The following is an 11,588-nucleotide window of genomic DNA, read 5'->3' as shown; positions in this document are numbered from 1 at the left end:
AGAGATACTGTCAAATTCTAGTAACTAATTCATCAAAGGAACTTAATGCTTTCAGGACTCCTTGTGGTTTATTTCTTTTCAGATATGTCATTTGGACTCCACAGGATGATGCCACCTTCCAAAGCTCAATGAACAAAAGGCTGATTGTCTGCCAAGTGTATCCCACAGCACATCATGCTGACCTTTTGATTTACAGCTAAAGTTGGCAAGAACACCTGCAACACTGGCAAACAATGTTGATTAAGATCCAATAAACCAGATTGATCATTAACAATGTTAAATATTCCTTTGAAAAAACAAGTACTTAGTACTTAGTACTTAGACTACGTGTTGGAAAAGTACTCAAGTCTCATCTCAACTTAATCATTACAGTGCATTATGGCCCTACAGTACCTTGGCCTACAATGGCCTTTCCACCTTTCTAGGGATTTTCTAGGGAACAAGGCAGTCTTTTCTACCCACCCATCTACCCATCTACCCACTAACAGCGCATATTGGTTTCAAAGGTATACAATAATTCTAATGGACTCCTGCCTCTGAGTAGTTATTTGGACAACCTAAGATCCATATTTTTTTTAGATAACACCTAATTTTTACATGCCCTTTATTTTGTATCACCAATTTTATATCCATTCAGTCAGGTGCCCATCTGAGACCATCTGCATGTTACTGAATATACAGAAATGGGAGAAAAATGGGAGAAGGCCATTCAGACCATGTAGCTTGTTTGACAGCTAATAATTAATTGAACTGAGGATCTCACCTAGCCTTTTCTTGAAAGACATTCATCAATAGGGCTGAATTAAGAAGTTGCAGACAGCCACAACTGTAAAACTAAGCTAAGGAGAAGCATCTAACCATCACTAGATTGATTTTTGCAGGTATCAAAGGATTACCTATTTTAAAAGAAAACTTGCAAATAATCAAATACCAGATGTATAACAAAAAATACCATAATATCATAAAGACATCTGAAATCTGTCATCTGATGAGCCCCCCATGCTTCTGATGTCTCCAGCATAGATTTAGTTTCTCACTGTACCTGTACATACCATCCAATAGTTTTTATTCTTGCTTTCATCACTGCAATTACCATTAATTTAAACAAATTTAAACAACCTTTCAAAGCATTAAGTCCAATAGTTTTTGCAAGCTCTGAATAGCCTTATTTTTACTGTTACTGTATATACGTTTTAGAAATCACATCATTAGATAATAATTCAGGTTTCAATAAATAATTATGTTTATGGATTAATTAAGGACGTTTTTTCCCTATTTATGCATACTGTATAGTATGTTAAACAGTGGACAGAGACAGCTCTCATCAGAAATGCTGCAAGCATACTGTACATGGGTCAAGCTAGACAGAGACACTATTAAAAGGAGATCTGATAGATAATTAACATTTTATATAATGTTAATTTTATATTAACATTATATAGGATGGTTATATTATATTTGCAGTTTGTATTTGTATTATACTTATAGACATTACCAAAACAGTAGGATTGGTAAAAACTGGAGGATAAAAATATAATTTAAAAAATAGCTAAAATCCAAGCAAACACCTGACAGATTATGATTAATGTAGACAATCTGGGTAATAAAAACATGAATTAGAAATATTAAATGGGAAACATTGAGATTGCATAAGTTAGTTATGATAAAGACAGCTGTTTATATTGACTCATCATTCACATTTTCTAGCCAATATGGGGAAGAGCTGAAAAAGGAAAGCTACAGTAAATGTTAGGATATGTTGTGCGTGCTATGTTAAAATTGTACAATGTACTAGTAAGACCTCATTTGCAAAGATGTGTACAATGTTGGTCATCATGCTAGCTCTATGAGGATTGGCCATCACAGAGGACAGTCACCACCCCGAGCATGAGCTCTTCACCCCACTGCCCTCAGGCAAGAGATACAAGAGCATACAGACACTTACCACCAGATTCTTCAATAGCTTCCATCCACAAGCAGTGAGATTGGCGAACACATTTAGCCATGCCCCTCGGACCACACCTACTGTATACCATCTACCTCATTATGATTTCTTATTTATTGCACATCTCCAGTCATTGTTTACAGGTCTGCATTGTTTACATTCAAACAGTTTACTTGTACATTGTCTACTGTTTGTTTGTACAGTATATTGTCTTGATGCACTGTCTGCACTTTGTATTTTTACACTTGTTTTAACAATCAAGAGACTTTCTGTAAGTAAGCATTCCATTGTACCAGTATATGTACCGGTTACATATGGCAATAAAGATCAAGTTCAAGTTCAAGTTCAAAACAGGAATGTTTAAAGGAATGTCCTACGATGACAAACTAAAATAACTGAACCTTTTTAGTCTTAAACAGATTATGAGGGGACTTGATCCAGGTATTTGAATTTCAAATTCCTGAAAGACATTGACAAAGTCAACCCAAATGAATTCTTCAGAATAAACAGTGAAAAATGAACCAGAAGACATAAATAGAAACTAGATGGAAGTGATTTTAAAACTGAGAACAGGAGGCACATATTTACACAAAGTGGGGAGTATGTAACAAGCTATTTGGTCATGATATTGAACCCAATATCCTGGCACATTTCAAGAAACAGCTAAAAAGATACTTAGATGAATTACATATAAAGTACCTATCAAACAGACTAGAAAGGCCAAATGAACTGCTATTTTTTGTTACTTATGTGTTCTTACTGAATAGCAACAAAGGTGCCTTATTGCAACAAAATATTTTGGTTAGTAATGGGTATAAGTTATGTACTAGAAGATACATTAATGTACTGTGATGATCTTCTAAAATGAATATGAAATCACTCCAGACTGTAAGAAAAATAAAACTGAGGAACAGTTTATTCTCATCTTTAATATGTAGGAGAAGGAACAAAAGTTTAAGACTCAGACACAGGGCATTCATTCACAAGGACCTGTTTATCGAAATAATTTGATTTGAACTGGGACCTATGCAATTAAGCAAATGTTTCCTGTCATTAAATACTTGTTTGTATGTAATTTTATATTAAACAAAAAAATCAACTCATAGAACATTTGCATTTTCAATTGAATGTAATCAAAAAGAGATTTGCATTTGCTTTAGTATTTGTATGCAATTAGTTTTATCATTAGTAGAACCATTTGTCATGATGCAGTTAATCACTTCAAAATCTAGGTGAGTTATTAAAGTACATTTAGTAGGTGTCACCTAAGTGCAATTACTGTTGTTTAAGAAGTGATTTTTCATAATACACCTCCTCAATTCAAAAGTCTTGTGTCCACTTTTTTTTTGTTGCCCATTGAATCTCTCTGACTTCATCACATCTTCCTGAAGGTTACTGCATTCAACAACTGTAAAGGTAGTGCTTTATGTTACTTTAAGCGTGGGTTTTAATATAGGCGATAATATCCACAGATGAGTGTTTATTATGCCAGAGATGGCATACATTCATACAACCAAGACAAAGCAAGGCTGATGGATTTTATGCCATATTGGCTTCCTCTTCTAGCCCTGCTGGAACAGGAAATATAAAAAACAGACTCAACACTACACTACACATACAAAGTTATTCTACACATTGAAGTAAAAATAGTGTAACTGAATCAAACAGAACATACAAATAACTTTACTTATTAACTAGCTGCTATATTATTTATTTTTATAATCGAAAACTGTGCAGTACTGTATTCATTTTGTCATGTTCTATTGTTATTTGGTAGATACATGTTTATTTTCAGAATGTATTACAGTAGGTGTACCCAAGATATTGATGGTATATGGTAAAGGAGAGTTTTTCACAGTATCATTAAGTAATTATTAGTTCAGGAACATATCTCACTTGAATAAACAGGACACGGTGTAATTAAAAAAAATACTGCTATACACATTTTGTCAACTAAAATATGTGTCAAAAACAACTTCCACAACTTAAAATAATTATCTATTGGTACGTACAGTAATACTACACTTGATCTTAGCCATAATCCTAATGGTGTATCAGACTGTAAAACAAAAAAGGGAAAGTAGTTTTAGCTGGTAATAAAGTTCACAAACCATCAATAAAGAATATTTATTGTCATATATTGTACAATACTGTGTTTTCTATGTTTTTATACATCTTCCTGCAGGCTGCGAGAGGAGAGAAAGCAAGGTTGTGGTGCACAGTTCCTTTACCTAAAGTATAATGGAAATCTCTGTCTCTGTACTCTGCCGTTTAAACATTATCACCAATGCCACAAACACTTACACATCTCTGTAACAAAGACATTTACCTTTCAGGAACAGATATTAACCTAATGTTAAAATTAAGTTGTTTTCATTGATCATATTATCATATTACAAATTCAACACATTGACCATTTCTACTGATCAGGCCACACAGTCTTCAGATCAGATTTAGAAGCTGAGATACGATAGATAGGACAGGAAAGTAGAGGGAGATATGGAGGGTATAATCCGGAGTCGATCTGTAGATTGGGACCTGAACCAAGGTACATGGAGGAACAGTGAGCCCTTTGGGTACTTCAGGAAAAGATATGGGAATTGTCTGAAAAGTAGCATAAATTAAAATGAAACGTCAACAAAACCAGTTCACTAGGAATGGCAACGCCCAAAATCAAAGCGTAACAAACTATTGTGGAGCGAATATTTGGCTTAACCCACTTGGCTGAGGGACGACCTCCTGGCCATAGGATGAGGAGGCCAGGACCCCCACGCAAGGTAACCAAGGGGCAGGTGGAGTGGAGGTGGGATGCATGCGAGGGAGAGAGATATCGCATTTGGTATTTAAAGCGTTCGGTGGAGGAAGGACAAAGGGAGTGATTGCTAATCACCGACAGCTGGGAATGATTGAGCGTGGTTGTTGTCATCCCTCCCGAACTTTAGTTAAATAAACTCCATGTAGCAAGAAGCAAGAGAACAATGGTTACACAATAAAAAGATGAAACGCATAGAAGCAAAGCACAGAGTAAAAATTAGGTATTATCACCTACAAGATGAAACACATAGAAGCAAAGCACAGAGTAAAACTTATCACCTACCAACTGAGTCATGAAGGAAATTCAGGATCTCTGACCATTAGCACTGTAGTGTTACCTTTTATGAGACAATATAAAAAAAGTATTATGGTCTAGGTCAAGCTATTGTATTATAGTTATTTTTTAATTAATAATGTGTCATTAAATATATGTTACAATATATACAGTACTTACAGTATACCATATATGAAAAGTAGATTTGTTTTCAGTCCTCAAAGTTAATGCCCAAATTATGGAGCACCATAAATGTAGCAATTATACGTCTTTTGGAATGACTAATAAAAATATATCATTATTGGGATTGATTTATTAACATTTACATGTAGCAACTTAGAAATATTTGAAAGCTCTGTTACAAACAAAGACTATTTTGGATTCTTCAAATGTTATGTCTTAATGGTTCTCCAAATTGAATCTATTAATGGTTGTTTTTTAAAAATAGTGAGCTTTCTCATTTTTATTACAGTTATTAAGGCTACTCTTCAACTTAGTATAGAGTCCCATAGTTTAACTTAGTATAGATGATCACTAGTATTTAGGAGATAGTAAATACCACCTAGAATTTTTTTTATTAATTAGTAAACTAGTTAAAATACTTCCAGATGGCTAACAATAGTGCTATTTTTGACATTACCATTGAGCTAGGGTGCAATCACATACAGTACATGTAATATATACTAAAAGTATGACAGCACAGTGATCAGTACTGGGGGGCACACCATTGCTTTAAACTCAAGCGTGCAAGCAGTATGGCGATCCTGTTCATGTTCGTGTAGTCTTCTTTGACAGTTTCACAATGCAATCTGCAATAGTTGTGTCTACATCACATTTACAGTGGAAAATGGATGAAATAATAATTGTGTAATAAATAATAACAGCCTTTTTCATTCCATACATACAGTACAAGTAGAGATATAAAGTGATCCACCATTGATGTGAAGGACTCCCCTAAGTGGCACAGAGCAGAGATTATGCACTAGCAACCCCACTATACTGCAGATCAGGCAAAGTGAGTAATTGCTTCACCATCTTATTTAAGGGAAGGGAGACTTTATGTGAGATTGTGCAAACACATGGTAGAACCCAGTTAGGACACTTAGGTGAACACTCTTATTTTACAAAGTGTAATTTTTAATGACCAAGTATTTAGAGCCTTGGTTTAATGTCTCATTGAAAGAATGGCATCTCCTACAGCACAGTGTCACTGATCACCATACAGGGACATTGTTTTGGGAATCTTGGTCCAAAAGGAAGAGTGTATTGATCAACTAACCAACACCACTTAGAGCAGCAACCTTATTTTTTTACCTTGCTTCACCCCTGAAATATGAAGACCAACCGGAAATGTGGCTGTTGTCTATATAGTTGACAAAACACTCATTGTTTTCACATGTAACATAAAAAATATTGAAGAAATTTTAAGAGAAAGGTCAATACTATAATTAGAACTAGATACAGTACAGATGTGAGACTGATCCTATCCAACTAAGCTTTTACAGGGTTACAACCAAGGAAAATATTGGGAAACAGTACAATATGCTTTACCTAGAGTCAAAATGAACTATTAATTAGAAAATGAAACACTAAAACTGATATAGGTGTGTCTCTCATTTTTTAGATAAAAATATTATTGTTCACTGTAAAAAAATGAAAGCATCTATGAGTTGAAGTTCCTCAGGGGTAAGTGCTGGGAACCCTAGTGTTCCCATTAAATATATATATGTAATTTTACTGAATCAAGACATCTAAGAATTTAACTTTCAGACTACTGGACAAGGTAAATCAAGAACAATTAATTCAACAGTAAAACACAAACCAGAAGTCACTAAGGGAAAGTGCATTTAAAACAAACCAGGAGGCATATCTTCGCTCAGAGGGCTGTGTAGGTCTGGAATAAGCTAGCTACTTAAAACCTTTTCTTAAAAAAAAGTCAGAGCATCCAGATTTTGATTAAAATACTCACATTCAAGTGCATAATTTAATGTATATACTGTACTTTGTAGTTCAACAAAATGGGACATCTGTGCAAGGGGGTGAATATTTTGGCAAGACACTGCAAGTCTTCAGCCTTACATAGAGAACAGCGGAAGGTCAACCTTAGCTACTATTTCAAGTTCAGTACAGACAGCAGGTCTAGAGGGCAAAAGTGAAAGCTGAGTGAAATTATATTTAGAATAGGTACTGGGACACAGGTCTCTACACCAAGGACTATAAATGTGTAGAATAGATTATCAGGATGATTTGCAGCACTGTCATTTAACCAAAACAATAAGAAAAATCTAACAGTACCCTGCTAGTGTTTTTTTTAGTGAAAAACCTTTTTGAACCCAGTGGCATTTGCTTTATCCTACCATTTCTCATGTATTTTAGTGGTCCTATTTAGTACTGAAGTAAACAGTCTCAAATCTTCAAGTTACCTTCAAATATTAAACAAGCTCAGCTGTTGTATATAGTGTATACAGTATTATATTATATACCTGTTCACTTAAAACTTGTTTAGAAATAACATAATATATAATATTATAATATTGACACAGTAACATTTCTTTGCACTTTTGTATAATAATTAACATGGTGAAAAAATCCTCAGGAATTGGAATGGATTTCCTTTCATACCTGTAATTTCTAAATCAACAATTAATGGGTTTGAAGGGGTTGTTTTGAAGGGATGATTTAGGAATTTGGATTGCAATACAATGCCAAAAACGTAAGGAAAAACATCATTTGCGCACGGCAAATTTATTTGTCTCCACTAGAGGACACTAGAGGGCCAAAATATTTTTTCTAATGCCAATACCACGTAATTGGTTAGACTAAGTATTTTTAATCAGTATAAATTGTCAAAATTGCATTTTGAATTTTTAGAAAACCAAAACTTCACTTAAAAATGTTTATTCCTTTCTTTACCTGTACAGTTGCAGTATTACAATCATTTAATATATTACTTAATTAAAAGAGAAAACTTTACATTTATTGATGAATTGTTTCTGAAAATCACATACGTTCTACATGGAAATACCAAATGTGCCGTGTTTTAAGATCAGTGTGCTTTCTTCTACGTGTTTGAATTCCATATCTGTTTTTCGGACTTTGCATTATTTTGTGAGTTGGAGATCGCCGTGAAAATGTACAATCTTAAAATAGTTCTGGCGTTCTAACTTGAATGTGCTGCAAAAGGTTACTGCAAAAAGGGCATTTTGATAAAAAGCGCAATCGTATACAGTCTTAATTTCTGCCTACATTGTTAGCAAGAGTATATTACTATTTAGATGCTGTAGAAAATCCAATATACCTGCAACTATTGCTGCCTTGAAAGTTAAAGATAATTATACTTCTAACTGCTTGCATTTCTACAGCACTTCATTCTAAAGTATCCCATAGCGCTTAACACTGTGTCCAACAATGAAGTGCAGCACCCAAGTGGGTGACAAACAGTACAGCAGCCATTATGTGCCAGCACACAGCAGTGTGGAAAAATGAGAATCTACTTCAAATTAATTTATGGATTGCAAACTGGTATTGTAATGTTAAAATTAAGTTGTTTTCATTGATCATATTATCATATTACAAATTCAACACATTGACCATTTCTACTGATCAGGCCACACAGTCTTCAGATCAGATTTAGAAGCTGAGATACGATAGATAGGACAGGAAAGTAGAGGGAGATATGGAGGGTATAATCCGGAGTCGATCTGTAGATTGGGACCTGAACCAAGGTACATGGAGGAACAGTGAGCCCTTTGGGTACTTCAGGAAAAGATATGGGAATTGTCTGAAAAGTAGCATAAATTAAAATGAAACGTCAACAAAACCAGTTCACTAGGAATGGCAACGCCCAAAATCAAAGCGTAACAAACTATTGTGGAGCGAATATTTGGCTTAACCCACTTGGCTGAGGGACGACCTCCTGGCCATAGGATGAGGAGGCCAGGACCCCCACGCAAGGTAACCAAGGGGCAGGTGGAGTGGAGGTGGGATGCATGCGAGGGAGAGAGATATCGCATTTGGTATTTAAAGCGTTCGGTGGAGGAAGGACAAAGGGAGTGATTGCTAATCACCGACAGCTGGGAATGATTGAGCGTGGTTGTTGTCATCCCTCCCGAACTTTAGTTAAATAAACTCCATGTAGCAAGAAGCAAGAGAACAATGGTTACACAATAAAAAGATGAAACGCATAGAAGCAAAGCACAGAGTAAAAATTAGGTATTATCACCTACAAGATGAAACACATAGAAGCAAAGCACAGAGTAAAACTTATCACCTACCAACTGAGTCATGAAGGAAATTCAGGATCTCTGACCATTAGCACTGTAGTGTTACCTTTTATGAGACAATATAAAAAAAGTATTATGGTCTAGGTCAAGCTATTGTATTATAGTTATTTTTTAATTAATAATGTGTCATTAAATATATGTTACAATATATACAGTACTTACAGTATACCATATATGAAAAGTAGATTTGTTTTCAGTCCTCAAAGTTAATGCCCAAATTATGGAGCACCATAAATGTAGCAATTATACGTCTTTTGGAATGACTAATAAAAATATATCATTATTGGGATTGATTTATTAACATTTACATGTAGCAACTTAGAAATATTTGAAAGCTCTGTTACAAACAAAGACTATTTTGGATTCTTCAAATGTTATGTCTTAATGGTTCTCCAAATTGAATCTATTAATGGTTGTTTTTTAAAAATAGTGAGCTTTCTCATTTTTATTACAGTTATTAAGGCTACTCTTCAACTTAGTATAGAGTCCCAATTAATTCAACAGTAAAACACAAACCAGAAGTCACTAAGGGAAAGTGCATTTAAAACAAACCAGGAGGCATATCTTCGCTCAGAGGGCTGTGTAGGTCTGGAATAAGCTAGCTACTTAAAACCTTTTCTTAAAAAAAAGTCAGAGCATCCAGATTTTGATTAAAATACTCACATTCAAGTGCATAATTTAATGTATATACTGTACTTTGTAGTTCAACAAAATGGGACATCTGTGCAAGGGGGTGAATATTTTGGCAAGACACTGCAAGTCTTCAGCCTTACATAGAGAACAGCGGAAGGTAATTTGGAGGCAAGAATTTTCAAAGTTTAGGTATGTTTGCTGCTACTGACTAGGACTTTTCTAGTTTTGGTTTACATGCAGTATATACATATCAGTTTGTGCAATCCAATAACATAATTCAAGCAAAATAAATTGAATTTCTTAGATAATGATTTTAAAAATGTAGTCATCGCTCTAAACATATTCCTGAAAAGAGGTATCTATTACTATGTTCAGTATTATAAATATTCCAAGGGCAAAGGAATGCATGTAGATCTTAAAATTATCACTGAAAATGTATCAAATGCATCAAAGTTCCTGCACCATAAGAATTTAAGGAAACAAAGCTAAGAAAAGACAGTTAATAGAAAATGCACTTTAATGTGAAAAAGAGAAAACAATATTTAGAATCAATGTGTGAATAGAAAAAAGAATATTTAGAATCAGGGGTGCACTTTGAATTCTTCAACCTTTTATTAATTTTGTAAATGCTACACATACAGGAGCAGTTGGTTTTCCTTCACTTTACAAATTATAAATGAAATATAGCTTACTCTTCTTCTATTTCACAATATCCATCTGAGGGGAAGCAGTCATCAAAACAAGACAAGGCAATAAATAATTTCTTAAAATAACTAAGAATATTTCATAAACCTTTAGATACTTTTCTTATGTATATATGTATATATTTATATTTTAAAACGTGCAGGACATTAGAATCTTTAATTTCTTAATTACAGAAAAACAAATGGTACTCTTTTCCCCACACAAACTAGTGTGCAATTATGCACATAGCTCTCCCAGTGCAAAGGATTTGGCTGTACAGCTATTTACAATAAATGTTGACAAGAACACCAATACTGCAAAGTAATGCTGTTATTCAAAATTTGAAAGCAGGAGAGTTTTGTTGTACTTGTTACTGACATCCCATCAGTTACACAGCATCTACATTGCAATATACTGCTTGCAAAGAAAAATCTGACAGACAGATTCTAGGGCAGAGCTACAGTAAAACAGGCTGAAGTATCTTACACGGAGAACACTGATGGTAAAGTTATCACAAGTATATGGACCAATATATGACATTAAAGAATAGGAATGAAAAGGGAAACAATGCTCTGGCGTAAAGGTCAATTCTTTTAGCTTCAGAGGGGATGACAGGTTTTGGTGGAGGTGGCTTCTTGTTATTTTTGGCCTGTGACTTCCCCAGAGCACTGCTGACTTCAATGGGCTTTCCGTAACAGTCATAGTTTGACAGTTCAAAATCTCTTGGGAGTGATCCAACAATGCTGAAATCATTGGACCTCAGGTCAGACTTGGAGGTGCAAACTTTTTTGCACCTTGTTTCTGCCACCTATTGAATAATAAAAAAAAACAAGTTAAAAACAGCACTGTGAACAAAAAGTTCCAATAACATCTCCACTACAGATCTTAAGCAGAAAATTACACAGTCAAGCATGACAACAGTTCTAAATATGCTCCATACTCATTTAAAAAATGT

At 34.5% G+C, this 11,588-nt stretch overlaps 1 protein-coding gene across 1 annotated transcript in view; it reads right to left on the bottom strand.

Annotated features, from left to right (window-relative positions):
* Positions 1-10,537: 10,537 nt before the first annotated feature.
* Positions 10,538-11,588, bottom strand: part of glrbb (glycine receptor, beta b) — a 33,969-nt gene continuing 32,918 nt past the window's right edge. Inside the window, exon 10 of the mRNA XM_088911481.1 lies at positions 10,538-11,441. Coding sequence (XP_088767607.1) covers positions 11,145-11,441 — 297 coding nt within the window. The 3' untranslated portion in view covers positions 10,538-11,144. The remainder of the gene's footprint in view (positions 11,442-11,588) is intronic.

This window comes from Atractosteus spatula, chromosome 1 (genome assembly GCF_055471065.1).
Source record: "Atractosteus spatula isolate fAtrSpa1 chromosome 1, fAtrSpa1.hap1, whole genome shotgun sequence".
Lineage (NCBI taxonomy): Eukaryota > Metazoa > Chordata > Actinopteri > Semionotiformes > Lepisosteidae > Atractosteus > Atractosteus spatula.
Note: the sequence above shows the minus strand (reverse complement) of the source record. Positions and strands in the feature narration are given on the sequence as shown.